This window comes from Lonchura striata, chromosome 1 (assembly GCF_046129695.1).
Source record: "Lonchura striata isolate bLonStr1 chromosome 1, bLonStr1.mat, whole genome shotgun sequence".
NCBI classification, from domain to species: Eukaryota; Metazoa; Chordata; class Aves; order Passeriformes; family Estrildidae; genus Lonchura; species Lonchura striata.
The window spans coordinates 22,869,660-22,895,307 of NC_134603.1; the positions used below are offsets into that span (position 1 = coordinate 22,869,660).

The following is a 25,648-nucleotide window of genomic DNA, read 5'->3' on the forward strand; positions in this document are numbered from 1 at the left end:
GCTTTATAGGGTTGGGAAAGCTCTGTCAGAGAGCCCTGGGGAGGGAGGGACTGGGATGTGTGAGGAGCTCCTCCTCTGCTTGGCAAAGGCCAGGGCTGGCTGTGCAGGAGGATGTGATGAGGTGACAGCAGATGAGGTAGTGCTGGAGCTGCAGCAGGACCACGCCTGGGGGAGCAGCTCTGCAGCAGGGCAGGGCTCCTGCACAGGACAACTCTGACTATAAAGCCCCAGCATGGCTCATTTCTGCTGGGACTCTGCCTCTCACACCCTGCTGCAGCTCCCTGTTTGAGCTACACCTGCCTGAGCAAATTCTCACCTCCCCCCTCCACTGGTGCACAGTATAACTATGGCTTGAGCCTGACCTGGAAAATTCACACACAGCTCAGCTTAAGACCCATACATCCTGAGCAACAGGGATTTAAGTTCTCATTGACTTTTGCTGCACTGATATGTATCCTTGGAATCATACTGAAGATTTTGACTTGTGTTTTGAAGCCCAAAAAGTAGCAGCTGTCAGATGGTAGTGAATCAATCCCATTAGGATAAAAAGCACTAAAGAAACACAGCAAATTTATAAACACTGTTTTTTTCCTACATTGCAACATACCCAATTAGTGAACTCAAAAATATTTGGAAGATTTAAATTACACATACCCATTTCATGTCTTCTTTTTAACCTAATTATCAACACTGAGAACAGATTTGTCTATTTTATTGTAAATCTCTCACAAATTGTCTCATATTAGTTCCAAATTCCAATATGTCAACTGCAAATAAATACAGATTCGCAATCTACTTAGGAAAATAGATAACCATGTATATTTTGAACTTGAAATTTAGCTCACGGGTAAATTTATAACTTCATGACAAATGAAAATGCTTTGGAAATCTTATTTTTAAACTTAAGAAGGTATTTGCCCCAGATTGACACTGTTAATAGTCCATTCCAAACAGTACTGCTGGCTTCTGACAGCAGCTACCTAATAATAGTTGAGACCCATACAAGAAGTGCAATTAGCCTATAGCACTAAGCAACAGAGAAAACAGGCACTTCAGGCCACAGGAAATGCTGGACTTTATTTTAAAAAATCTTCCATAAACAGGGAAAAAGTGAAAGCAAGAGCTGAATATAGATGGCAAGTTAAAAAAATAAAGGAGCAATCTCTATGCTAAGATTAAAGGCCAACTGACAAGGCATGGGACTTCACTGCAAGTAGAATATGAAATGCTGGAGCAGCTGAAGAGCTGTTTGTTGGCAGATGCAGTCTATCATGATACTTTTCTGGAACTCAGAATCAAATAGAAGAGGAAGAACTGCAGATGTGGCACATGCATACTAACAAGATGTGAATGGATGCATCCATGTGAATCTTTAGCCCTTTGAAGATTAAATAAAATTCTCATTTTAAAAAATAGCTTTGTTTTTATGTTTACAAAGTGCAATTCTGAAGAAAAACATCTCCAGCATTTAAACCACATTTCTAGGTCTCATGTAGACTATTATATTGGATTATTAATGAACCGTCCCCTTTACTTATTGCACTGGGTAGTTCTACTTATATCCTTTATTTCTTGTCCCTGATTCTTCTTCCTCTTATCTATGTCCTGTTTTTCTCTTGCATGTTTCATCAGACAGTTTCCAATAAGGAAGGTCATGGGTCCTTTGCCTGGACTCCATTGGAGGCCCTAAATGGACTCAGAGTGAGTCACGCCAGGGATATTAATTTGTTGTGTCAGCTCATTTAAAAATATTTCCCTGGCTACTATTCACTGCAAAAAAGTATTTGTGATCTAGTGGCCCAGTAACAGTTTTTGGCATACAAACTGCCACACAAGACCAGTAAGCATTGACCAGTTTGTAGGATTTTTACGGAAAACATTTTTAAAGCAGAATTTTTCTCTGAGCTGTCTTCTACTCTGACACATACCATCCCAAATCTGGCTCAGCAGTTGGAAACCACAGGTTCCAAAGCACCTATCAGAAATAAGAGCTCTTGCTATGATTTATCTGTCTCTGGAATCCATCTCACACTTCAGTCTCTTTAACTGGCTTGAGTCTAAGGGTCCTTCTGTCCATAGCCAAATTAATAACCAAATTAATAACACAATAATACAAAGAATAGCCCTTCCAACTTTACCGAATAATTTCTTCTTCTGCTCAGAGAAATCATCCAGCAGGAATGAAAGACCTAACTCTACACTTCTCCAATAGATCCCCTATTGCTTTGAGCAAGGGAAAGCAAACAAAAATATTGACCAATTAATTACAGGCTACTTAGTTGGGGTCATGTCCGCAGAGGGAATATATCTGCATTTTTTAAAAAAGTAACTTGTTAACCATTGCAGATAAGTCTATGTAAGATAAAATCTATTGAAACGATTTTATAAAGCACATAAAGATCCAAATCCCACTTTGAAGAGAGATTTACAGCTTTACATTTTATCCCCACTGGCAGCATGACTGGAGATGAAACTTCCATTGATTGGCTTCAGTGAGAGTTAAAAATAAACAGACTGAAATCCCCTGGCTGTCCAAGAGCACAATAGAGCTGCTTCTGCTCCAGAGAACAAATGTCTAACTTTGGGTTATCTTTTGCACCTGTACATTGGCCATTTTTCTGAATTGGATGAACATTTCCATGTACCACTGTGACAGTTTAAATTTGTGTGGAAAACTACCCTTCATCCATGGTGCATTCAGGTTACTATGGATTGGGAAAGTGGGACAAGCAATCAGATTATTGCAAGGGAGCCACTTTAATGCCATCTCCAGAAACTGAGGAGAGAGAAGTATTGAAAAAACACTTAGGAGGAGGGTGATCCATATTCTCAAGAGACTCTGCTGTGACTAATGTACACAGCTGGATTCTCAGGTTCTCAGGAGCCTAAGAGTGTCACGTTTTCCCCCTGGCTGGGGTCCAGGCCATTCCCCTGCCCAGCATCAGCTGGCCTTCCCATGTCATAACACAGTCTGTTGATGGAGCCAAGCCAGGCATATTCATGTGGTCTCAAATTTTGATCAAAGGTCACAGAAGGAGGCTGTCTCATCTAGTGGGCAGCAGGAGTATCCCATTCAAGCCTGCAGCAGGAGGAGGCATGTTTGCTCCAGATGGCACACTTGCAAAAAGGATGGCTTAAACCACTTACACTGAGTGACAAAAATCAGATTATCTGGTAGCTGATAAAAGGTTAGTTACAGATCAGATCTATGAGTGTTATTTATAAGAATCAGTTTGACCAGGGGAACTAACTGGAAATTTCTGTGCTGAGAAGAACAGAGCAAATGGGTAGCATGAAGCAATTCAGACTACAGGATGGATTTTAAGACAAAATCCTTCTATATAGAGAAGAAAGCATCCAGGTCTGGCAGGAGTCTCATCATAAGTAGGACATGGACCTGTTGGAGCCAATCCAAAGGAGGGTCACAAAAACAGAGAAAAGGATGCTCCAGGGAAACCTTGTATTGATGGGAATTTAACCCCACATACTGTCATTCCTTCTGAAGCTCAGAGCAAAAGAAAGGAAGAGGCTGCTCAGGAGCACATCAGGTCCTTCTTCACAACGCTGAGTGCACTGGGCTGGTGGGTGCCCAAAGAGCTTGTCAGGGAAGGATGTGAAAGAGATGGATATAAAATGTGTCACCTAAGAGTGAAGGCACTAACCATGACTAGAAAGAAGTAGTGAGACATGGGTTTGAATGAAGCTTGCCTCCACCTCAAATACATAATTAATAACCCAGGCTGTTAGTGACTCTCCTCTTGACTTTCTCCTGAGCCTTTCTGTACTCAAAACCAGGAATTTTTGAGTGATATTTTTTTTTTTTTTGTTACCTAATAAATTCTTAAACAGTTCTTTCTCATTTATTGTCATCTGATTGAACTTTTTTAGAAAGATGCATCATACATTACAGGAACAGATTCTCACCTTACTGAAATTAAAGAAGTGTAAATACTGGGGAAGGAAGAAGAGTCCAATGGTCAGAGCCCTAGCTAGGAATGCACAACCTTTCTCACAACCTGCTTTTGCTTTAGATGTCTTTTAAGAGCAAGATAAGACAAAATTAAATTAAAGGCTCAGTCCAACAATGTCATCTGTGAATGGGATAAAAGGGTTTCCTTTCCTCACAGAGACATTTGGTAATTAGCAAATACAAAAGTACTGAGAAGAGCTTTGGTAGCCAGGCATCTCTAAAATAAGTCTTTTGTTTTATGAAGGCAGCAGTGAAGCAAGAGGTTTTAATGTAACTTTTAAAAAGTAAGTTTCATTTCCTAGATAATCTGGCTGACATTCTCCCACTGCTGAGCCTGCTTGTTCTGTGGGTTACAACTACCTAAAGGCTGAAGAAAAGAGCTATCAAAAGCATTTCACATAAAATTCCTGGTTTTATTCAAAGTAGATTCCAGTACAGAAAATGGTAATACTTCTTAACTCTCAATAAATCCATGTTTTTATTCTTAAATGTCCTGGTTGCCAGCTCTGATCATGGTCTGTAAAACTTCTTATGTTTTTCTTAAAGCTTCAGGTAGAGAAGACAAATAATTATGCAAGAGTTACATCTTTCATGTAAAAGCACTGATGGTTTCTAAGCCCTTGTGGCTGCACGAGAATCACTCATTCCAAAGGATTATAGCTGACAGTCTAAAACCTCAGTGCGTGGAGACCACCCACAGTTAGGAAAACCTGAGGAAAGCAATCCTGGGATTTTACCCAAATTATCCAGTTCGTGCTGCTGTCATTCTGTTATGTAAATGGTGTAAAGAGCCTTGTTACATCAGCCCTGGGTCACCCTAGGGGCTGACCTGGCACAGAGCCCCCAGAGTGTAGCTTGGGTGGAACTGAGCAGCTCCATGGCAACACCACTGCAAGCAGAACTGGCTCTTTTCCAGAGACCCTTTCCTCCGGTAGTCCTTCAGTGCCTTCTGCAAAAAGCAAGACATTGCTTAGCAATCATGTCTTGCACATGTGCATGTAAGCACTAAATGACTATAAAGTGAACCTATGTCTTCCATACTTCAAAGTTAAAATCTGTCTATTAATTTCTTTTATGTTGATCTTTGTTTCATTTAGTCTCCTTACCATACAAACCCCATCATGCACTGGGAAATGAATCACTGAACTTTTGCTGCCTTTTAGCTCCTCTCTGTGAGTTTGTAAAGCACTACACCAGATGTTACGTGTCCTAAATCACAATTTCTATAGATAAATCAGAATTTCACAGCAGGTGTAAACCATAGCATCCTTTAGTCCTTATCAGTCCCTCCACAGTCCAGATCATCACACAGCTAGAGAGCTCAGAACTCTCAGAACCCAGAGGGGTCATTCCTGGGGTTTATACAGATAAACTGTAGTTTATGATTAACACAGATTCTTTAACAGATAATATGCATAAAATAAAACAAACATTTTAGCAATAGACGTGATTTGCAATCATTGCATGCCAGTCCCCTGAGTTTTAAGTCCAAACATCAACAACAGATGAGGACAGCCAAAAAAATTAAGGCAGCTAACTAAAGAAATATAAAATAAAATAAATATAAAATAAAGCCTTTAAATGCATAACATTACACAAATGTTTGCCATCTACCATCCTTACCGCAGTGTCATTGGTGGTAATGTACACCAACACATCCGAGTTGTTTCTGCCACTGATGTATCGGTAACAGTTCCAAACACAGCTTATCAAGTAACCCTGCAAAGAAAAGGGATTTATTACTCTGTGCAGAAAATAAACCATGGATGTTTTCCGATAGAACATTTCCATTCTTTATAAATATGAACATCACCATGATAGAAGCGTGGGACAGTCACTTCCCTGGTTGCAGTGACTGTGAGAATGCCTGGGGACTCTGAGTAATCCAATGTCATTCCTCATACTGATAGCATTGGGGTTCTTTGGAATTGGGAAGATTCTGGGGAAACCTTACTGTGGCTTTCAATACATAAAGGGGGCTTATTAAATCAATATATTCCATGTGACTGGTCTGGGGTTTTGGTGTTCTTGTCTGACTAGAGAAAAATTGCCAAAGTAAAAGCTTTTATTGACATCTAAAGTTATTTCTGACATTTTAAACATTGTTAAAAATACTGGTGGTGTTTTTTTTTTTTTTCCCAGTGTAAAACAAAACTCCTGTAATAGCAGCAATAAGCCTTCTGCAAGGTCATAAACTTCACTGCTTTTGATCTTGGGTAGTGCTGCTTCCTGTCAAACAACTAGTTATTTTGAGTTTTTTAACTGGTTGGGCAAAACGCTCAGCCACTACCTCCTTCACAAGCAGGAGATTCCAGTTTGGGCAGCAGAGATGAGCAAGGTGACTGGAAGGAAGATAAGAGGCAGGAAGATGTGGAGGAGCTGGAGTCAGATCTGCAGCATGTCAGTAACGCAGCTGGCAGGACTAAAGCAGTTCTCTCTGGAGCTTTCTGCTTCCCATTGCTGGAGGTTAGAGTTTTTCCTTTTGTTTTCTTTCAACCATGTAATCACACATGATAGTGATGAGGAGAACTTTGTGTTTTGATAGTGCCCAACTTATATTTTTACTTAGTAGGTCTGCACAGAAATTCTTCCATAAACCCAACACATGCAGATTAAATTGCCAGCACTGGATTTGCATGTGTGTCTCAAAGAATGAGTCATACTTTTGTGACTCACTTGCACTGATGGCCTTCCAAAAGCCTCTTATCCCTTTGAGCTGCCCTGTGCCTCTGTCTCCAGAGCAGACACACATGGGCTGTGTTTTTTAGGATGCCATGTGACTCACTGATGGCTTGCTTGCAGATCAGGAAGGGTTTTTTTTCCACAAGGAAAAAAAAAGATTTTAGCTGAGCTGGCTAAAATCTGGTAAATTTGCTTCCTCTTTTTTCTCAGCACCTTACAGACCCTGAATTGACTTACAGCTGTTGCAGACTTTGACAATACTTTCAGCCATCAAATGGGGAGAGGAAAAGGCTTCTGGAGTGAGCTAAATCCCAAGGGAAGGTTAGACCAAGCTGTGGGCTGTGCAAACCTACCCCAGGCTACTGAAACAAGTAAATGCACATACATGGAGAACTGCATCTTTTCCAGAATTAAGTAAAATGTCATTGTTAAAATGGGAATAAGCAGTTCACCAGCTTTCACTGCTCAGATACTATAGCCTGGGAAAGCATAAAAGCCAATGCAGAACAGACACCGAATATAGCACACTTCTGTGGGGACACAGCCTGTCTTTATAAGAAACGCTTTACATTAAGCCTACCTATTTGCAAAACTATTTCTATACTCCTTCTGTCAAAATCCAAAGTGCGGGAAGCCCTGTTTTGGATAATACTATCCTATCTGGGAGAAACTAGTGCAAGATTGATTTTTTAATGCTCCCATTCCATGTGGTGAATAGGACACAATTAACCCTACAATGAAATGCTACAGCTTTCCCAGCTCTGAACCCTAGCTCTGCATGTACAAGCTGTTTCTCAGTGAGTCAGGTCTGTCCCTTGAATTAAGGAGGTCATCAGCCAGCACATGCCAAGGAATTGGCCCCAAGACACTGACCAACATAGGGCAGAGAGTGGCAGCAGCTTGGAGCATGTTCTTGTCCAAGTGCTTTGGACATGTGCTGCTGGCCTGCAAACCATGATTCACAGAAACTTGTTTTCTTTAACCTGTAACTTTATTTAGCTAATTCCTAATAATTATTTTCTACCAATATTGCTGCATTGTTAAATGTGGCTCCTGATTCAGCTATCAATTTTCTTTCCTGGAAGACTTGGCTGAGGTTTCAAATACTGCTTTAAAATGCGTGGATGGACACACAGTATATAAATATATTGATTTTTATCTCAAGAGACTAATGTTCACATTTGAAATTGGCCCTAGATAAAAGGCCTGAAGTCCCTTGGCGTAATCCACCCTGAGTGGATCTCCTGCCTACCACAGTATAAACTGATGACAGAGAGTGACAACTTTTAGGGGAGGCAGCCCCAAGCAACCACTACGAGAAAGGACAGGTGTGTAAAAAGGCTGAATGTAGAAACAGGCACTGTGCCTGCTTCTAGCCAGCTTTCAGTCTTTCCCTTTGGATAGTGGAAAATTACTTGAGACCCTAAGGATCTGAAACCCACAAAACTTTGTAATGCTGTCTCTCGCTGTTGCAGTTGCAGATGCACCTGCTCAGTTTCATAACAACAGAAATGAACTGCAGAGCTGTGCTCATCAGATGCTTGACCAGAAGACTGACCAGCATCTTTGTGGAAATTAGAGGTTATTGTATTGTGCTGCTTCCTGTAACACAGCAAGGGAAAGTCTGTGCTGATCTGGGTCACAGCAGCCCTCTGGGAAACCCCTCACTGGCAGCACATGCTGGGTGAAAACCACAAACCCAACAGAGCCCCCTCAGGTTAGCAGATGCCTGAACTGAATCCCATTTGACTCCCCAGCTGCTTTGAATTTTCTGTTAACAGAGCTGGGATGGGCTTCAGTAACTGGTGAAAATGAGATAAAGATTTCTACACAAACTGAAATTTATATGAAGATTTCAAAGGGATGCTAATGGCAGACCAATTGACCACATGTATTTCTTCCCCGGTTGGTGTTACAGAAAGAGAAACAATGAGTTGCTGTGCGGATAAAATCTGGAATTAAATCCATCTTCTCAGCACACTAGAATGTGTATCTTGTGAGTACAAAAGGGTTGTATAATAACAATTGCTTAGAACTGAAAGAAATGGTGTAATTGGAAAGAATAATACTAAACCAAACCACTGGTCTGCAACACTTTATACGGCACCGCACAGGGCCAGGACATCAGCTGCTGGCTCAGTCACACACACTGAGGTATGCAATTTCAAGCAATTGATCCCTGTTTTAGAGATGATTCTCCCATAAGTATCCTGTCATCACCAGTGTTGGGACTTGTCCATGGCTTTTGTGGAACAGGGGACAACCTCATGGCTCTGTACTGGTCATTCCTGGGAGTGGGGCTCAGAGCTTGGCTCTTGGGGCTGTGCTCATGGTCCCAGCTGCTGCCCATCAGCCCTGCAGGAAGGCAGCAGACACCAGGTGATGTGCTGCAGGTCAGGGCTCCCCCTGCCAGGAAACTGTGGTATTTGTGAGGTATGTGCTGTTTATGACCTTGGGCTGAGATACCAAATCTCTCAGGGTGAACACAGAACTTCATTTTTACCCTTTCCCATCTGCTGAGGACACCAGGACATGCAGCGTGGTCTCATCTCTGAGCTCAATACCTTGGACATGCAGCTTACAAGCATGTAATGGAGAACAGTGCTAATACTCAGATTGCTGAAGACCACCCTGTCTCACTGAACTGGAACAATTTTTGGCTGCTCCAATGGCAGCTACCTCTTCCTTCCTATTGTTCAGAAAGAGAAAGGCCAAGGAACAGGCCATACTCCAAAGCTGCAGAGTACTTGGGGAGCTCTGGGGAAAAGGTTTGATCTGCTATATTTGTGCTCATGTGAGCTCATTTGTGCCTGAGGAGCTTCCCCATTTTGAGAGTGTTGAAGCCTCAGTTGTTCTGTCTCAGAAGCTGGGGTTGGCTGCAGGAAACCAAGACACTCTTCTCCAAACCAGCTGCAGAGGACACGATTCAAAACTCAGTGTTAGCTATATGCAATTTGAAGTCCTGTGTACATGTATATACATATATTTGTGCTGATAGGAAACATCTATGTCTCATGGTATGCAACTCCAGTTCAGTTTCTAAACAAAAACAGTGAATGGAATAACATATTTTGGTCTACTCTGAAAAGTGTTCTGTGTGAAACCACCTGAAATTCCCATTCGGTGCTTCAGATGCAAGTAAATGATAACAACTAACACGACATGTGCTTGACGGTGGTTAGCTGTCTTTTTTATCACCCTCTCTTGTTCACAAACCCATGACTGCAAAACACAAATAGCATCTAATACTGCAGAATCTTGCTTTCTGTTCAGTAGTGTGCTTCTCTGAGTGTAGCTTCACACAAAACAGAAGTGTCATAACACCAGAATATTTCTGAGCAATTAGGTTTTGTATTTCCCACCAGTTGAATGCAGCTTTTCCAACTGTAGCTTTTCCTAGGTCACAATGTTTTGGTTCCTCTCCCTATTTCTAGTTGAATCCCAGAGGGAGAGGAGACACCTTTTTTTACACACAGTACCTTTCGAGTTTCAATATATAAATGTGGTACCAACTGCTAAGTCTATCAGAGATGAATTGTGATGCATCTGTGTGTGTTCAGCTTTTATTTGAGGGAGCAGATTCTGTAAATCTGCATAGCATCTCTTCTGGAAATGTAAGAAATTAAAATGAAAATGCTAACTGTAATTTAGCATGTGTTTCTGTGTAAGTCACATTTTTTGTGACTCATTTATATGGTAATACAATACTGATAATAAAATGATAATTACTAGAATGAACATTATATGAGCCACATATACTCTTGGAAAAAAACATGTTTTACCACTTAAAAACAAAATGAGTCTTTATCACTAATGATTTCTTAGGTTTTGTGGGAATCCAGGACATCCCTCTGGCTGCCCTGGAAGGTCTGGGACCCTGGCAGGGGGTCAGGAACCCCCCTGGACAGAGCCCCAAGAGACATTGTCTCTGATCTCTGTCCATGGAAAAGAGTTTTCAATCTTGCAGGATAAATTACAAGCTCTGAGTGTTTGATATAAGTAATAATTAGTGTTGCACAGGTGCAAAAGTAGAATTTTAGGATTCTAGATTAGGGGTTCAAAGGGGACAAGATGGAGGAAATTGGGAGTGTCTTGTCCTTTTTCTCCTTCTTCATGCCCTCCATGTTTCACTGTGGTGTTGGCATTTTTCTATTGATTTAGGTTGGGGACACACTGTTCAACGTAGGTGATAGCTATTGGCACATTATTGTAAATATAGCACAGGTAGTTTCTGGTATTTAATGTTTGTAACATCCCACTGAGGGCAGAGCCCCACACGCTGCCCTGCTGGACAGACCTGCGGCAGGGCAGCAGAACATGTTAGAGATAAGCAAAAATAAACAACCTTAAAAACCAGCACAGATGAATTATGACTTCTTCTTTGGCAACGGGGCAGAAAGACAGAGACTTTCTACAATCTTGGGATCATTTAAATACCACAGATTCCGACAAGGTTTCTGGTCTCTGTAGTAAGCATTTTTGCCATTCCAATTTTAGTTGCCTCTTTTAATAAGCTTGAAGCTTTCTTGACATACTTAGTCAATGAAACATCAGACCCACATGGGGTTAAAACAAGCTGTTGGTTGCATAAGAGAATTTTTGTAGAACACATTCCTTGTGGAACCTGAAAATTCTATGGATTTCTTAAATTAACACATATTTCTTAGAAGTGCAAATGAAATCAGCTGTATGGTTGTGAACATATAAGGCCAGAAAGCTAAACTCTATTGCTAAATCACAGAAGAAACGTGAGCATAGCTTCCAACAGAACTTTAATATACCCTATCTGTTGGGTTTCTTGAAGTAGGTTCAATAACCTAATCTAACCCAGTTTTGAAGTAGCTTCAATAACCTAATCTACCTCTTTTGACACAGTAACATTCCCTGTGTATGTTGTCAAATGTGTTGTCTGGAAGCAACATCTTTGCTGTCACTGTGACTCTTTGGGACTTCTGTAATCTAAGGCAAAATTGCTTTGCAGAGAGAGCAAGACTAATCTGAAATAAAGTCCCACACAAGAAATACAAAACCAGCAGCGCTGTGCTGTGAGAAACTCATAGAAGGGTGCCAGAAAAGGGCAAACACACCAGCATATTTTACAAGAGGTCCAGTGCTCAGGGTACTGGTTTGAGCCACAGGTGATTGTTTTTCCTACATTAATTTGTCTGATCTTATCCTGAGCTCCTTTTGAACTTCTGACCCCCAGCAGGAGAGGGTTGCTGCACTGGATAGTCAGCCTAGATATGGTGGTTTCTCATGAGCCCTTTCCAGCTGCTCTGGGTGATGCTCCATCTCCTCTTTGCCTGGTACCTGACACCTCCAGCCCTCTCACCCACTAGATTTGCAAATAAATTCTCATTCTCTGTGTCCTTTTGTTGCCTGGTCTGACAGTTCTTTATGGTGCTGCTCCCAAGAGATATTTCTTGGATTTATTTACCTGCTCTTTCTGAGACAGGACACCAGAAGGGAAGTCATGCTTCCAGAGATGGTGGGCATAAGAACTGGCTAAGAAACTATACAATTTATACTTTCGGTTTTTCTATTACTTTCTTAATATTCTTAGCATTTGATTTACTTGTTTGACCAGAAATGAGCTAAGCTAATATTTTCACAGGTCCATCTGTAACAGCTACAAGACACCTTTTATAGGTGGTCATTCTTACTGCAGTCCACTGCAGTGTTTGTGAAACAAGAGCATGCTTCCTCTGTGAGCACTACTAAGAATTTTTTACCACTAAGTTTCTCTACTATTTCCTTGTTAAGTCAGTCCATCCCATGAGATTCTCCTGCAAAGATTTATTGGCTAATTATTTTCCCTATTTTGAATGACATTGCAAAAAAAAATGTTGTTAGATTTCCTTCCCCTTCCCAGATTTCTTATGAATACACCAAGCTGCATGGGTCACAGTGTTGGAAAGACTGATAATTTAGTTTTATTCCCTATTCCCTAGCTACAGTCAGTGAGGTGATCTTTTCTCCCTACACATCTTTGGATAGTTTTTAAAGTTTTTCATGAGACACACTGCCAAACATGTCCTGAAAACACAAGAAGTCTGTATGAACAGGTTCTCCCTTGTCCACTGCTTCAAAGGATTCATAAGTCATGAATTCCTCCTATAAGCATCACAGTTCCCCATTGTGGACTATATGCTCACATGTTTGTCTATGAGATTTTCCACAATTTTTTCATGATGTCTATAACCCTGTTTTGCATAGGTATCAGGCTGCTGGGGAGTGTAGTTATCCAGAACTCATCTAAAGACAGACCTCCCAGCAAGGGACATTCCACCCATGACCAGAAGTGGACTTTATACAGTGCACTTACCTTAAAAGCTAAAATGATACTTATGAAAAGGAGGATAATCACAACCAGACACGTAGGGTTCACAGACATAATCTCTTCCTTGTAGGGAAAATTGCTGGGCTGCGTAAGCAAAAATAAGCAAAAAACTGTGAGTCAATCTCAGAAGTAATTTAAGAGCCATTCAACTAGTGCATTCTATAATTAACAGCTTACAAAGCTTTCTGTGATCTACTAAATCCGGAACTCTCCCCACCAACAACGAGTTTCAGTAAGTGTGGCTACGACAGGCATTGTGAACACTCAGCTGCCAAAGGCTCCCTGGAGGACTGAGGGATTTGCTTTTTGCTTTGGATATGGTATGAGCCCTTCCTCTGTGCACATTGGGTTTGTGTCTGACACAAACGAGCAGAAGTCTGAGAGCTTTGCAGCAGGAAATCTTCCACCATGGGAAATGGCAAGCAAATCTCATACTTACTGAGTAATCATTACACTGGCACTGGTTGCCAAAGAACAGTGGTGGCTCTTTCCAGAAGGTGAAAGCAGGAAAAACTGGACAGCATAATCCTTTAATCTAATATTTTATGACACTTCAAAATACCTTGAGTCTATTCTAATGCATCTTATTTTGGCTAAATTTGGACTACTTCTCTAGGAGCACTTGTTAGTGCTCCCATGGAGTCCTACATGGGGCCACCTCATGATTTCAAGATTAAATGTGGAAATCTGCCCCAGGCCCTTCTCTTAACACATACATGAAATACAGATGACAGAATGAATTTTCCTGCTTAGCACAGGCTCTAGTGATTTAGAACTGTGAAACACTTTAGGATCAGTGACTGAAAAATAGCCCCTAAAAATGTTTTACTGTATTTTTTATTGCTTAAAAACTCCACGCCCTTTGAAATGAATGTTCCAAATAGTTCTGATACTGCAAGATACAAGTTCCTGTTCCAGTTAGAATAAACCATTGTTCACAGACAGAGCTGTTCTCCACAAAAGATAACTCCACTGCAACAGTAGCTCATTATATCTGAATGCAATCGTTCCTTCCACACAACTCCCTTTTCCCTTACAGGTCTAATTACTTAACCAGGCCAGCTCTGCATCCTTGTCAGGACAATTAACTAGACCGAGCTATAACTGTATTCTTGGCAATGATGGTGTAAATCCAGAGTAACCCCTTAATAACCCTTATTCCAGCACTCAGCCCAGTGCATCAGGAAATTATCTTTTTTTTTTGGACAGCTGCTACTGAGAATAGCTCTTTATTTAGAGCTTCCATGAACTGTTCAGAGTGGTTAACATCAACAGCAGCTGTAACTGTTTGCAGATAGATGTTACATAAGCACATTTTCCACTTCTTGACAGCAATGTTTCTGTTCTTGCGCTGAATTCCACGACTGAAGTTTTTATCATGTTATCTTCTTTGTTAGGGTTGAGGTAGAACTTTTGTAGGGAACTAGCATGCTATAATTCAATAAGTTACTGCACTTTTTTTTTCCCCACAGAAGGTTAGTCTAAATATAGTGGATGCAGTCACCCAGAGACCAAAAAAACAAGAATATATGCAAAGAAATGATGCACTGAAAAATTAAACAAAAACTTTATATGCATAAAATTTCAGTATTAATGCTCCAACCTGCCCTCCTGTTTGCAGAAGGGACACCATAAGTTAGGAAGTTAGAAAGTCCCACCAGTAAAGGACAGTTACAGTAAATCTGTACCCAAATGATTTTTTTCAGTACTGATCTACTATTAAAAGAATAGTCAAAATAGTTTGTGATTGTATTAAAAAATTCCTATTAAGACTTTGGTTCTCCAAAGAAGAACCTGTTATTTGGGAATCAGTCACTGGTCAAAGACCGGATGACTGCATGCTGTGTTTTTGACCATAATCTAATGGGCTGTTTTTAGACATCAGCTCAAAAGGGATTTGCACAGAGGCAAGAAGAGGGCAGGCAAATGACCAAGAAAGTTCCCACTTCCTTGAACATCAGAACATCTTCTGGAGCCATGAACCCTGGTCAAATCTGGTGCAGGGCGTACTGCTCAGCAGTGCCTGGCCTTCCCTTATAGCAGCACCAGTGTTCCAGCAAATATTTCAGCAAAGCCAGGAGAGCACATGAGGAACAAGTACTGTGCTTTGTCCTCTTCAGGCTCAGCTTTCTGGCTCTCTGTACTGAAGAGATGAGAGGTGTAAGCAGCCCCAGCGAGGCAGGCACCCATGCCATGGTCACCCCCATGGACAGGTGCTTGGGAGATCGTGGTGCAGGGAGTGAAAACCAAAGTCAGTCCCTTCTGGAGCTTCCAGAAAGTCAGAGAACATGCAAATTCCTGTGTGGGAGAAAAGCTTTCAGTTCTCTGATGGATAACCCAGGAGCAAGAAACCCCTTTAGCTTTTTTGCTCACTGGGCTGTGACAGCCTATGAGCAGTCTGATCTTAAGTCACAGCTACAAACCCCTTCAGTGCTGTAGGAAAACCAATTTATGAAACCTGCACATTTGGCAAAGAAGCAGGAAAGATGGTAGGAAGCATCTCAGCTGGTTCCAGTCTCACGTGGTACAGGGACCATACTGGAACTGGTGCCATTAGGCAGCCCTTGGGGTCCCATCCCATGGGATTGTTCCCAAACTGGAACTTTGGCAGCAACTGTTCCTAAAATCTCATTAATTCTCGCAGAAAACAGGTACCAAGAGTAGTTCAGATTAATCTAACCACTGGTCTTCACTGACTGCAATAATGAACTTAAATATTGGTGCGGATACGTGAGGTGGGACAAGAAATTCTGCTCCTGTCTTGGGAGTTTGCTCTCCTGTGGGAAGACCAGTAGCTGAAATCCTGCAGCTGGGAAGGTTCCAGGCACCAGGCTTGGTGCTGCACTTTGTGGAAAAAGATCAGTGCCTGATGTTGTGCAAGGTTGGATGAAGCTGTGACTGAAATACATCTGGGTGGGAAAAAATAAGCCTATACTTGGAAATACAGAAGTGATTTTGAAGCAGAACATGACAAAATTTTCTATACAAACAAAAGGCAGTTGCAATGGTGTTGCACTGGCATGCTAACATCAAAATTAAAGTGTCATTTATAACCTTGTCATGGACATGGAGAGGGCTGTGTGCATAATAATATACCTAAAGCATTTCTAATTTTAAAAAAATACTGCTTATTCATATCAAAGCCCTGTTAGACACTTAAAAGGACTCTAAAATGTGCATGAAAAATACATTTCTATTGTGTTGGTATCATACAAACACACAAGAAGAATAAAATGACAAAGGCTAAAACCATTTCTCATTCCCTCAGTCTGCTTGCATGACCTTTCACATTTTCTTTCCCCTTGGATCACAAAAAAACCACTTTAAAATACAGTGGGGATTGTCATTCCAAGTTACAATCCTCCAAGTATCAAAGTCTTACCAAACTGAAAGAAAACAGCAATATGTCTGTAGAATTTGTAAAGCTCTGCTATGAAGTTAGTGGTACTTCTTTGTAAATATAAAATGGCATTAAAAATGTCAGAAAGGATATTTTGGTTTTAAGCTTTATAGGAAAAATTTCTTTAGGTTAATCTCTTTTATGTTCTCTAGGCATTTCTCCATAAATTTAAAAGCATGACTGATACCACCTGAATTATTAGGCAGCAGCATTGCAGGCAGTCCCACAGTAAAGCTACTTAATATACTTTGAAATTTTGCTTAGATGACCTGTCACAGTCCTGAACTGTGATTAGAAAAAAGTTTGCAGAACTCAGTTGCAGACTAGCCTGTTCTGCACCTCTGCTTCAATCCATTTCATATGCTGTTACCAGATGACAGAAGATGGAGTGTTTAATTTGTTTTAAAATACCTATATATCAAAGATTTAGTGGGGCTAAATGAAAGAACTGTGCTTTAGGTCAATCTGCTTTAGACCTCTGCTTAGACCAAGAACTAAAATTATTTTTATTTTACACGTGTTGGATTTGCTGTATGCAAAAGTTTTTGCTTTTTAAATGACAATGATATTGACCAAGATATCCTGCGTAACTCTTAGAAACTTTGATCACATTATCACCATAAAACGTACTAAATCCAAACTTGTAACATTTACTTATTTTACGCCACCCTTCAGGCTAAGATGCTCTTGCAATCTATGGCAATTAAGCAGCACATCTGAGTGCAGCTGGGTATCAAAAGGCAACAAAAGTTTCCAAAGACACTGTTCCTAGGAAAGAAGCAGCCAGTACAGACTGATGTTACCAAACACCCTGTTTGGAACACAATTGCAACATTTTCAGCTATGGCTCCGACCAGCTCATTGATATGTACTCCTTATCTTGCTAAAAGTACATGGAGAGTTTCTCAGTAGCTGTAACTCATCACCCACAGACTGGCATCTGGTAGATGAAAAGTAACTGTAGTATGACACCAAAGTAACTATATAACAACACCAGATAATAGTGAAGTAGAAATTGTTAAAGAAACAGGGGTTCTCTCACCTTAGAGCAAACAAAAAGTTCTTCTAAGACTGCTAAATGCATTCTGTTACCAAATGTAAACTTTCTTCCAGATATTCAATAATGGATTTGAAGAACAGTTGGGATTTTTCATTTACCTTATGGAGCTGTGCCCCCTAACATATCATTTCCCAAATGCAAAGCAGTTTTAGAGGAACAGAAACTGTAAGAATGCCAGGAAGAAACACAGTCCTTGTTTCCTGCCTACCCTGGCAGACCACTGCAAAGGGGGTGAGGGCAAGACAACCCCAGGGCTTAGGGTTTGCAAACCATCAGGAGGGATCACGCAGGAATGGCACTGCATGTATGGTGTAATTGCTTGCATCAATTTTCACCTTGTCCCATCTCTGAGTATCTGATAACAGTGGATGTGCCCTTCACATCCCCCCCTTTGCTTCTGCCCACTCAGACAGATGTATTTACTCTGAGCCAAATGTAACAACCTTGTGCCAACTGATGTAGCACTTCCAGGTAAAGGGACAAGGGGTTCCAGTTCAGCTATTTGTGCTTGGGACCACACCTAAGACACAGGAGGCATAATCAGTTTCAAAGCAGATGCAGAACAGCTTCAAAACTTTTTTGAACAGGTGACATTAACTGTTCAAAATTCATCACAGCTATTGGTAGGTTCTCCCCATTACTAGTCTCCAACACAATTGATTAAATACAAACTAATCCTTGTTTCTAAATGAACTTAACTTAGACTAGTTTCCAGCTGCTCATTAGCATTATGTCTTACATCTAATTTAAATAGCCTTTTAATACATTGTTTTGTGTTTTGCAGAAGTAGAAACCTCTATTGGCACTACCTCTTGGTCTTTCTCAGTAAATAAAGCAGGAAAAGCTGATTGCCTCTCATACTACAGTATATCCAGCTTTTATATATAGTTTTGGGAACTTTTTTGCATGTTCTCTGACTTTCAAGCATTGTTTTTTTTTACATAAATAGATGAATGAAATTTTTTACATAAATAGATGAATGAAATTTGCACTACTGACAGAGAAGGCAAGTCTCCCTTACTATTAATTGCTCTTTTTTTTTCTGCCCATAAATCCCAAGAGCAATTTTTGCAAATAGCAAAACAACCTAGGGATTCTAGTTTTGGCGCTTAAATCCCTAGGCTGCTTACAGGGTTACTGCATCCCAGCCACAGTTGTCAAAACATATGCTCATCTGTATTGCTCAGGCTTTTACACCTCTTTGCATTTGTTTCTGTAGCAACATTAGTGGCTGAATTCAAGTTCTCAGTCTAGCTCAGCTTCAGCCACGCATTTTATTAGAAGTGAATTTGCTGGGAAAAGTCACAAGCACAGGGAAATACAGAGATGTGCTCAGTCTGGGCAATGCAGGGTAGGGTCTTCCAGAGGATGACACAGAACAGACAGATTATACTCCTGCTCACAACTTCCCACCAAAGGACTCAATCCCTTCTAGACTGTGAGCCTGGAGAAGCTCTCCCATGGGTGACATCAGCTTTTTTAAAGTGCCTCTTGGGGTCCAACATTATTAATGGAAGTCAGGAGGAGCATGAAGTCTATTGCTGATTGCTGGAGACCTTCCTCTACTCAAAATAGAAACTCACTGGCAGATGGTCAGCTTGACCACAACCCTTTTCTGTCTGCCAGCTAACCCCTCCTAATCCATGTGATACATCCTGTATTGATCTGGTGCTTTATTGCTGCTCTGAGCATCATGCTGAGAAGTCAAACATCTCATCAAAGTCCATTATGGCCCTGCCCATCGTTATTGATGAAGTCAGTAATCTTGTCAGTGAAGGAAAATTAGTTTGCCTGCAGGACTGATTTTTCATGAAACTGTGCTGGCAGTCATTAATAATTTTTTTCTGGTCTAATCCATTATCAATTGACCATCCTTTCAGCCCCAGCCCTTCTGTTACTATTCTGCTTGGTAGTAGTGTCTGGCTAATCAGTCTATAATTATCCTGGAAATCCCTCTTGCCCTTTTAGGCACTGGCAGTTTAGTGCCACTGAAGACCTGTGACATTTCATTACCAGTCCAGAATATGATTTACAACAGCAAGACAAAGATGTGTGCAACCAACGATTCAACACTCCAGAGTAGCAGTACAGATCACAGAGTGCTCTGCTGCATCATACCCAATCCCTTTCAAGGCCTGTTCTTTCTATTTCTGCCACAAAAGGACCTGTTATTTTTTTATCTGCAAGGAAATAAAGGCATCTTTTAACACACATTTCAAGAGGAACAGCTGGTCTTTGCCCTTCTAGTGAGTCAGCTCCAAATGTAGCACCAGATTTTCAGCAGAAGAGCAAAGGCTTTTAAGTGCATATTTACCAGCTTGTTTTTGTCCCTTCATTTTCTTGTACAGTGACCAAGACTGAATAAAATCTGGTTACAGCTCATGCTCTGGGAGGTGGATGAAGTTCTGCAGCCACAGAGATGCTTGTGCTGCCAGAAGAGCAGGGCTGGCACTGATGCAGCAGCAAGGGTCTGTGGGCGAGGACAGGCAGGAAGGGTCCAGCAGTGGCAGTGCCAGCTGTAGTACTCCCAAACCATGCCTGTAATTTGCTCTTTTCCACTCATATCTCTGAGAATCTTTTGATTTATGTCTCTGCTTCTCTTCCAATGCGCCATCAGCTGTGAATGCAGGTGGGTGTTAAATAAGATGAAGGATAACAGGCACCTGATACATCCCAGCTCTCACTGGCATGACACATTGCCTCTTCCTGCAGATTTGTGTGGCTACTTATCTGCCTGCTGTTTCTCATTACCTGGTATTTGTACCAGCCAGCTTTCCAACCATACAACAAAGTTCACAGCCAAGCTAATCTGTATTCAGGTTCTCAAGGCAGATTTTCAGATACATTTGCAGCACTGGCTTCTCCAGAGCTCTGCAACTCCACGTGAACCCTGCTCAGTGTGGGACGTGGTCCTGTGATGAGACAGAGGCTGGTGGCCTCTTGTCTTTGCTCTAGGAGGTTGTGATCATATCTTGTACACTTATGCAATACTGGCCATAGATGTTTGGCCAAAGCAGAACGAGAAGGGAGACTCTAAATTCCCTAGGCCATAATCCAAAATATTTTCTAGCAAAACCAAACCTACACTCAATCAAACTCCTGCCTAATTAAATGTGTTATAGCTACCAAATAAATTAAAAGGAGCAACAAAATATCCTTGAAATGGTACCAAAAATAAGCCACTGGATATGAACACAACAACTGTGAATGCAAAAACAATTATTTTTCATCCTTGTCTTGCAATATGAGTCTCACTCTAAATGAATGGTGCTGAGCTTTCACATCATTGCAAAACCTCCTTCAGCTTTTCACATATGTTGTAGTAAGTAAGTAATGTAGCCTTGCAAGGATGTTGAATTCAGACTGGCAAGGACTGAAAGAACTTCTCAATGATTGTATGAGAAGGATACCACTGGCTAGAAATACATGGCAGAAATTTCACCTTATAAAAGTTTTTCCCCCAAAGCCCCCAAAGGCCTGTGACCATCAAGTGATTTACCAGCTGACGGAGGTAGTCCTGAATTGTGCTGGGATAGACGAGTACACTGATGGCAACCAACGTGTTGAGAGCAAAGTCAAAGATCTGGTAACAGAAGAAAGGGATGATCCAAACTGCATGTTGCTGAAAAGAAAATAAATTAGAAACTCATCAGCCATAAGTTAAAATAGAGGCATATGTCTTTCTACAGGAATCTAAGGAATATTTGACATTATGGAGTATTAAATCAGCTAAAGGAAATATAACATTCAGCCAAAAGGTTTGGCCAAGGCAATTTGGCTGCTCTACTGCAGTCATATGTGCAGTGCAACTCCCACAGTTCAATACATTAGGAGATTTAGAAACCACACAATAATTTTCCTTTCTAATTAATAGGATTAATGTTGAAACAAACCACAGGCTTGGGGGGTGAATGGGAAAGAATTCCCTTAACTTTGATAGGTACAAGATTCAGTTCTCTGAATTCCCCATTTGCCCAGAGCTTACTCATATTTGAATCTGCAAACAATCGACACAACTGCAGCAGGGGCCCTGGGGTACCACTGATCTAAGCAATCAGTTCTGCTGCCTCTTCAACTTCTTTTCCCTCTCCCAATTTTCAGCTAAACAAGTAAAGAAGCAATTGCTAGAAAAGAGTTTTCTTAATTTTGTTTCTGTGCAATTGTGTGTTTCACTTTATTAATGTCTTCCCCAAATGTAAAGAATTACCTTATATGCACCATATGTAGCCATTGCACAGATCAGAATCATGAGGAGAGAAATTGCAGTGGCAATGCACATATCTGGAAAAGAGACATCACATCAATGATTGCAGACAAACTCAGAGCTTGGTTCAGTTAAATTGCCACCTCCCTCGTGCAGAGCAGTTCAAAGGCAGGGTGGGAGATGTGTGGAGATGGGGTCAGGGGCATCATTCAGGCATTGCTGGAGGAAATCTCTGGCTTTTGTGGGGAACCTCCTAAATACAAGAAGCACACAGTGCTTCTATCTGCTCAAGCCTGCAGCATTACACTGTGCTGACACACACTAACACTGTGCAAACCACTACAGCCTCTATGAGACTATGGAGATGAATGGTCTAGTTTTTATAAGTATTTTCAAAAATCAGGAGCAGTTTTGACAAGACTGTCTTACTGGTGGTGCTGATATCTGTAGTCAGAATGTGTCTGCTTTTCTGCACTACAGATTGTTTCTTCAACAACAGCTGCTGCATACCATTGCTCATATATCTTTATACTGGAAAAGGAGCAAAACTGGCAGATCAAGTCATCTTAGCAGAAATTTTTCATTTCAACCAACAACACTACAAATATATATTTATTAGTGAAAATGTATAACTGTCAGGAAAGGTAAAGCAGTAAAGGAAGGAAAATATTCTATTCTTTAAAGTTTTGATTGGAGGAATTACAGGACTCCTATATTTTTATTCTACTGCTGATCAGTTTTCATTTAACTTTTCATCAGATTTAAGAAGTTCCTAAGCCAGGAACAGCTGGAAGGAGATCCCGGAGGGAAAAATTACATGTTTGGTCTTTTCATATGCACTTCCCTAGGTATCATTACAGACCACTGTCAGGAAATCAGAAGTGAATTTCTGAACTTGACCTTACAGTGAGTTTGGGAGTGCAATTGTGACTATTTTTCTGAGGTTAAGCCTGTGCACAAAGACCATGTGAGGTATATAGGACATGGCTTTAGAGATCCCACCTCTGCTGGTATCTGTGAGGTATGTGCTGTTCACATTGCTGTCAGCAGGTTTAAACTACCTGCCTTCATGAGGAGGCATGGAGGAGCTCTGAGATGCACAAACACACAACAGTGTTCAGGATGCTCACCACCCTGGCTCTGGAAGCATTGAAGTGTAAAGATGGCATCATTTCACCACAGAGCTGCCACAACATCTAACTCCAACACATGATGAGGAGTACCCCATAGCATGGAACAGTCCTCAACTCAACTCCCTGGATGCATCAAAATGAGGTTCTGGGTACGTTCCCTGGATCCTGAAAGGATCTGGCAGCTGTGGACAGGTCTCACCTGCCACCACCAGGAAGCAGTGCAGGCTCACCCAGGTCATGGCTGAGGAGGAAGGACAGGCACTAAGACTTGTCTGTCATTATTTCCAGCCTACCAGAATGATCATCCATGTAGAGAAAAAAAGACCCAGTCCTTGATCCTCCTGTGCCTGAGGGAGTACAAACTTTGCCCTAGATGGCACTAATCCAGATTTCTGCTGGCCCTTGATGTAGAGAGGAACCTGAGATTTGTGAAGATGGAGGAAAAAGCAAAAGCAAGAGGAGACTGCTGCTGGCAGGTGAGGACATCTCCAGAGCTGCTTGTGTTGTCTGGCTCCTTGGGCACTCCATCTACCAACAGCAGGATTAAGGACTTAGAACCCAGGTCTCTCCTTCTCCAGAACACTGCCTGTCTCCTAGGTTTCAGGATTCATGTTCTCTGTCCTGCCCCCAGAGCTTGTCCTTGTGATTGCATAGGAACCCAGCTGCCACAGAAAAAGTCCTCTGGCAGACTACTTCCTAATTTAATGGATTACATTTGAAGGATAAAGTGCCCTTTCCTGGCACTTGGAGGATTACATTCAAACCACAGTAGTCTGATGAGGCCCTGGATCACAGATGTCCTTTCTCACAGTAGAAATGCTTGAATCTTTGTCTTATTGTCAAACTAAGCAGGTCTCGCCCAGGAGAGTGGCCTGCACTCAGCAGTGAGTTCAGCCCACCTGCTTCCTTCACAGTGGCTTCCTGCAACTCAGCTCATGGGTGCTACTCGATGCCATCAGGAGGCAGCTGGGCTCCCTGCTCATCACTCAGGAGGGAATGACACCTCAGTGCATCCCAAACTGCTCTGCAAATGCACCTCCTTCTCCTCTTAGAAAGTGTAGAGAATCCAGACAACCAATGCAGTGTTTGAGCTGCATTACCTCAGCCATTTCTAGGTTTTTAGGAGCTGTAAAGGCTCTGCTGTGCCTGTTAGAAGTGATCTGAATTATGTCCTCAAGAGGAAGAAACATCCACAAAATACACCTCTAATAATAAAAGGTACTGCAGCCTCTTAAGACACTTCTGGTTGTGTAGCCATGTACTCTGTCTGCCTACATACATCCTGTGAAATCAAAATTATTTTGAATAGACCAGGTAAAATTAAGGTAATGAAAGAAAAATAGAGAAGTGAAAATGGCTGCTGTAGCCACTAACTTCAATTGAACCTCTTGTAAAAGAGGCTCTTGGTTCAATATTTTGATTCTGACTACCAGTTTGGAGGCATTGCTTATGCATTTGTTCTTGATCCCAACCACTTCCTGCATCCAGGGGGAAGCTGCTGTCATTGTCATTTGCAGCAGATGCAAATGTCACAAGTTCCACTTTGCTGGTGACTGTGGCAGTATTGGTTCAGAGCCAGAGCCCAGCAAACTGTGATGAACTTGACATTGAAGTTCTGGTCCAACACACTCATGCTCTCTGTCTCCAGTGCCTCCCTAACTGTGCTCCATCGTGCCAAGTCCTAGTTGGCTCAAGCTAGTTCTTTCTCATTTAAGGCTTCATTGGGTTTTTTGAGCTGTGTCAGCTTCAATTAATCAGAATGAAACTAGATATGCAGCACATTAAATGAGAAACTGACAGGGGTGTATGATTTTTTTTTCCAGCCATGCTGTGCTATGGCATTCATAGCTAGAAGGTCTGTACTTGGACTGCTGAAGGGGTTATCCAGCCTATTTGTCCTAGATGGATTTTTGAGCTTTCTCCTTGGGTTTAAAGAAACCAGTTGAGTTTTTTTTAATTCTTATACCTTACAGTGAGATCCTACTTTCCTGCCTCTTTGGAGAGAAAATGCTGCTGGGGCTGGGCAGAGCTCCTGTCACGGGGTGTGCACAGCCAGTGCAGCTCAAGCTCCCTCAAGTCACCTCAAAAGTATTTCCTTGCCTTCCCCTCTCCTCTTGCAGAGGAGGCTGATGGTGGGTGCTGCAGGGACAGGGAGGAGCAGCCAGCAAGGCCAGTCCCTGAGCCAGGACTTGTGTGGAGCAATGAAGACCTCAAATCCCCATCACCTGCCCCAGCCCAGTTAATCACTGGCCCCCAGCTTTGACAGCAGGGGCCAGAAAGCTGCTGATCAGCAGCCTGCAATCCTCAGGCAGTTTCTCCACTCTCCCAGCCTTATTTATCCAAGAGCCTCCTGACTGCCAGCTAAGGATTACTGCCCTGCTCTCTCCTCCAGGCTGCTTGTGCAAGCTTGACACCACTGCTGCCAGGCACCACGCAGCCTCCTGGGTCACAGCCTGCACAGCAGCAGCATTTTCTCCCTGGGAAAGAGGGCTATGAGAAGAAAAGAGTATTCTGCACTTTTGAGCCCAGCACATTTATTCCAGAGTATAGAATTAAGAGGGGAAGATCCTGAATATCCTATACTGGAAAGGGGTCTAGTCTTTTGCCTCTCCCTATATCTGGGACTATCACTACATAGGAGGTGTTCATGGACTGGGACAGGAATGCACCTACTCCACCACTTCCATTTATCCCCCAGCAGAAATCTAAACCTCCTGTTTGTAGATTTCTTTATAAATTTTTTCTATTTGAATTAATATTTTTAAGTCCTGGGTGCATGTATTATTCAGTAGAAAGACCCTCACATTATTCTCCCCTGTCCTGCTTGTCCTGTCTACCCATGCCAGGGCAGGGACATGA

The 25,648-nt window shown here is 41.7% G+C and overlaps 1 protein-coding gene across 1 annotated transcript in view; it reads right to left on the reverse strand.

Moving 5' to 3' along the window:
- Positions 1-25,648, reverse strand: part of LAPTM4B (lysosomal protein transmembrane 4 beta) — a 60,085-nt gene that overhangs the window by 12,472 nt on the left and 21,965 nt on the right. The window contains exons 3-6 of the mRNA XM_021543256.3: positions 21,660-21,733; positions 20,952-21,074; positions 12,978-13,076; positions 5,594-5,689 (exon numbers count right to left, since the gene is read on the reverse strand). Of these exons, the coding sequence (XP_021398931.2) occupies positions 5,594-5,689; positions 12,978-13,076; positions 20,952-21,074; positions 21,660-21,733 (392 nt within the window). The remainder of the gene's footprint in view (positions 1-5,593; positions 5,690-12,977; positions 13,077-20,951; positions 21,075-21,659; positions 21,734-25,648) is intronic.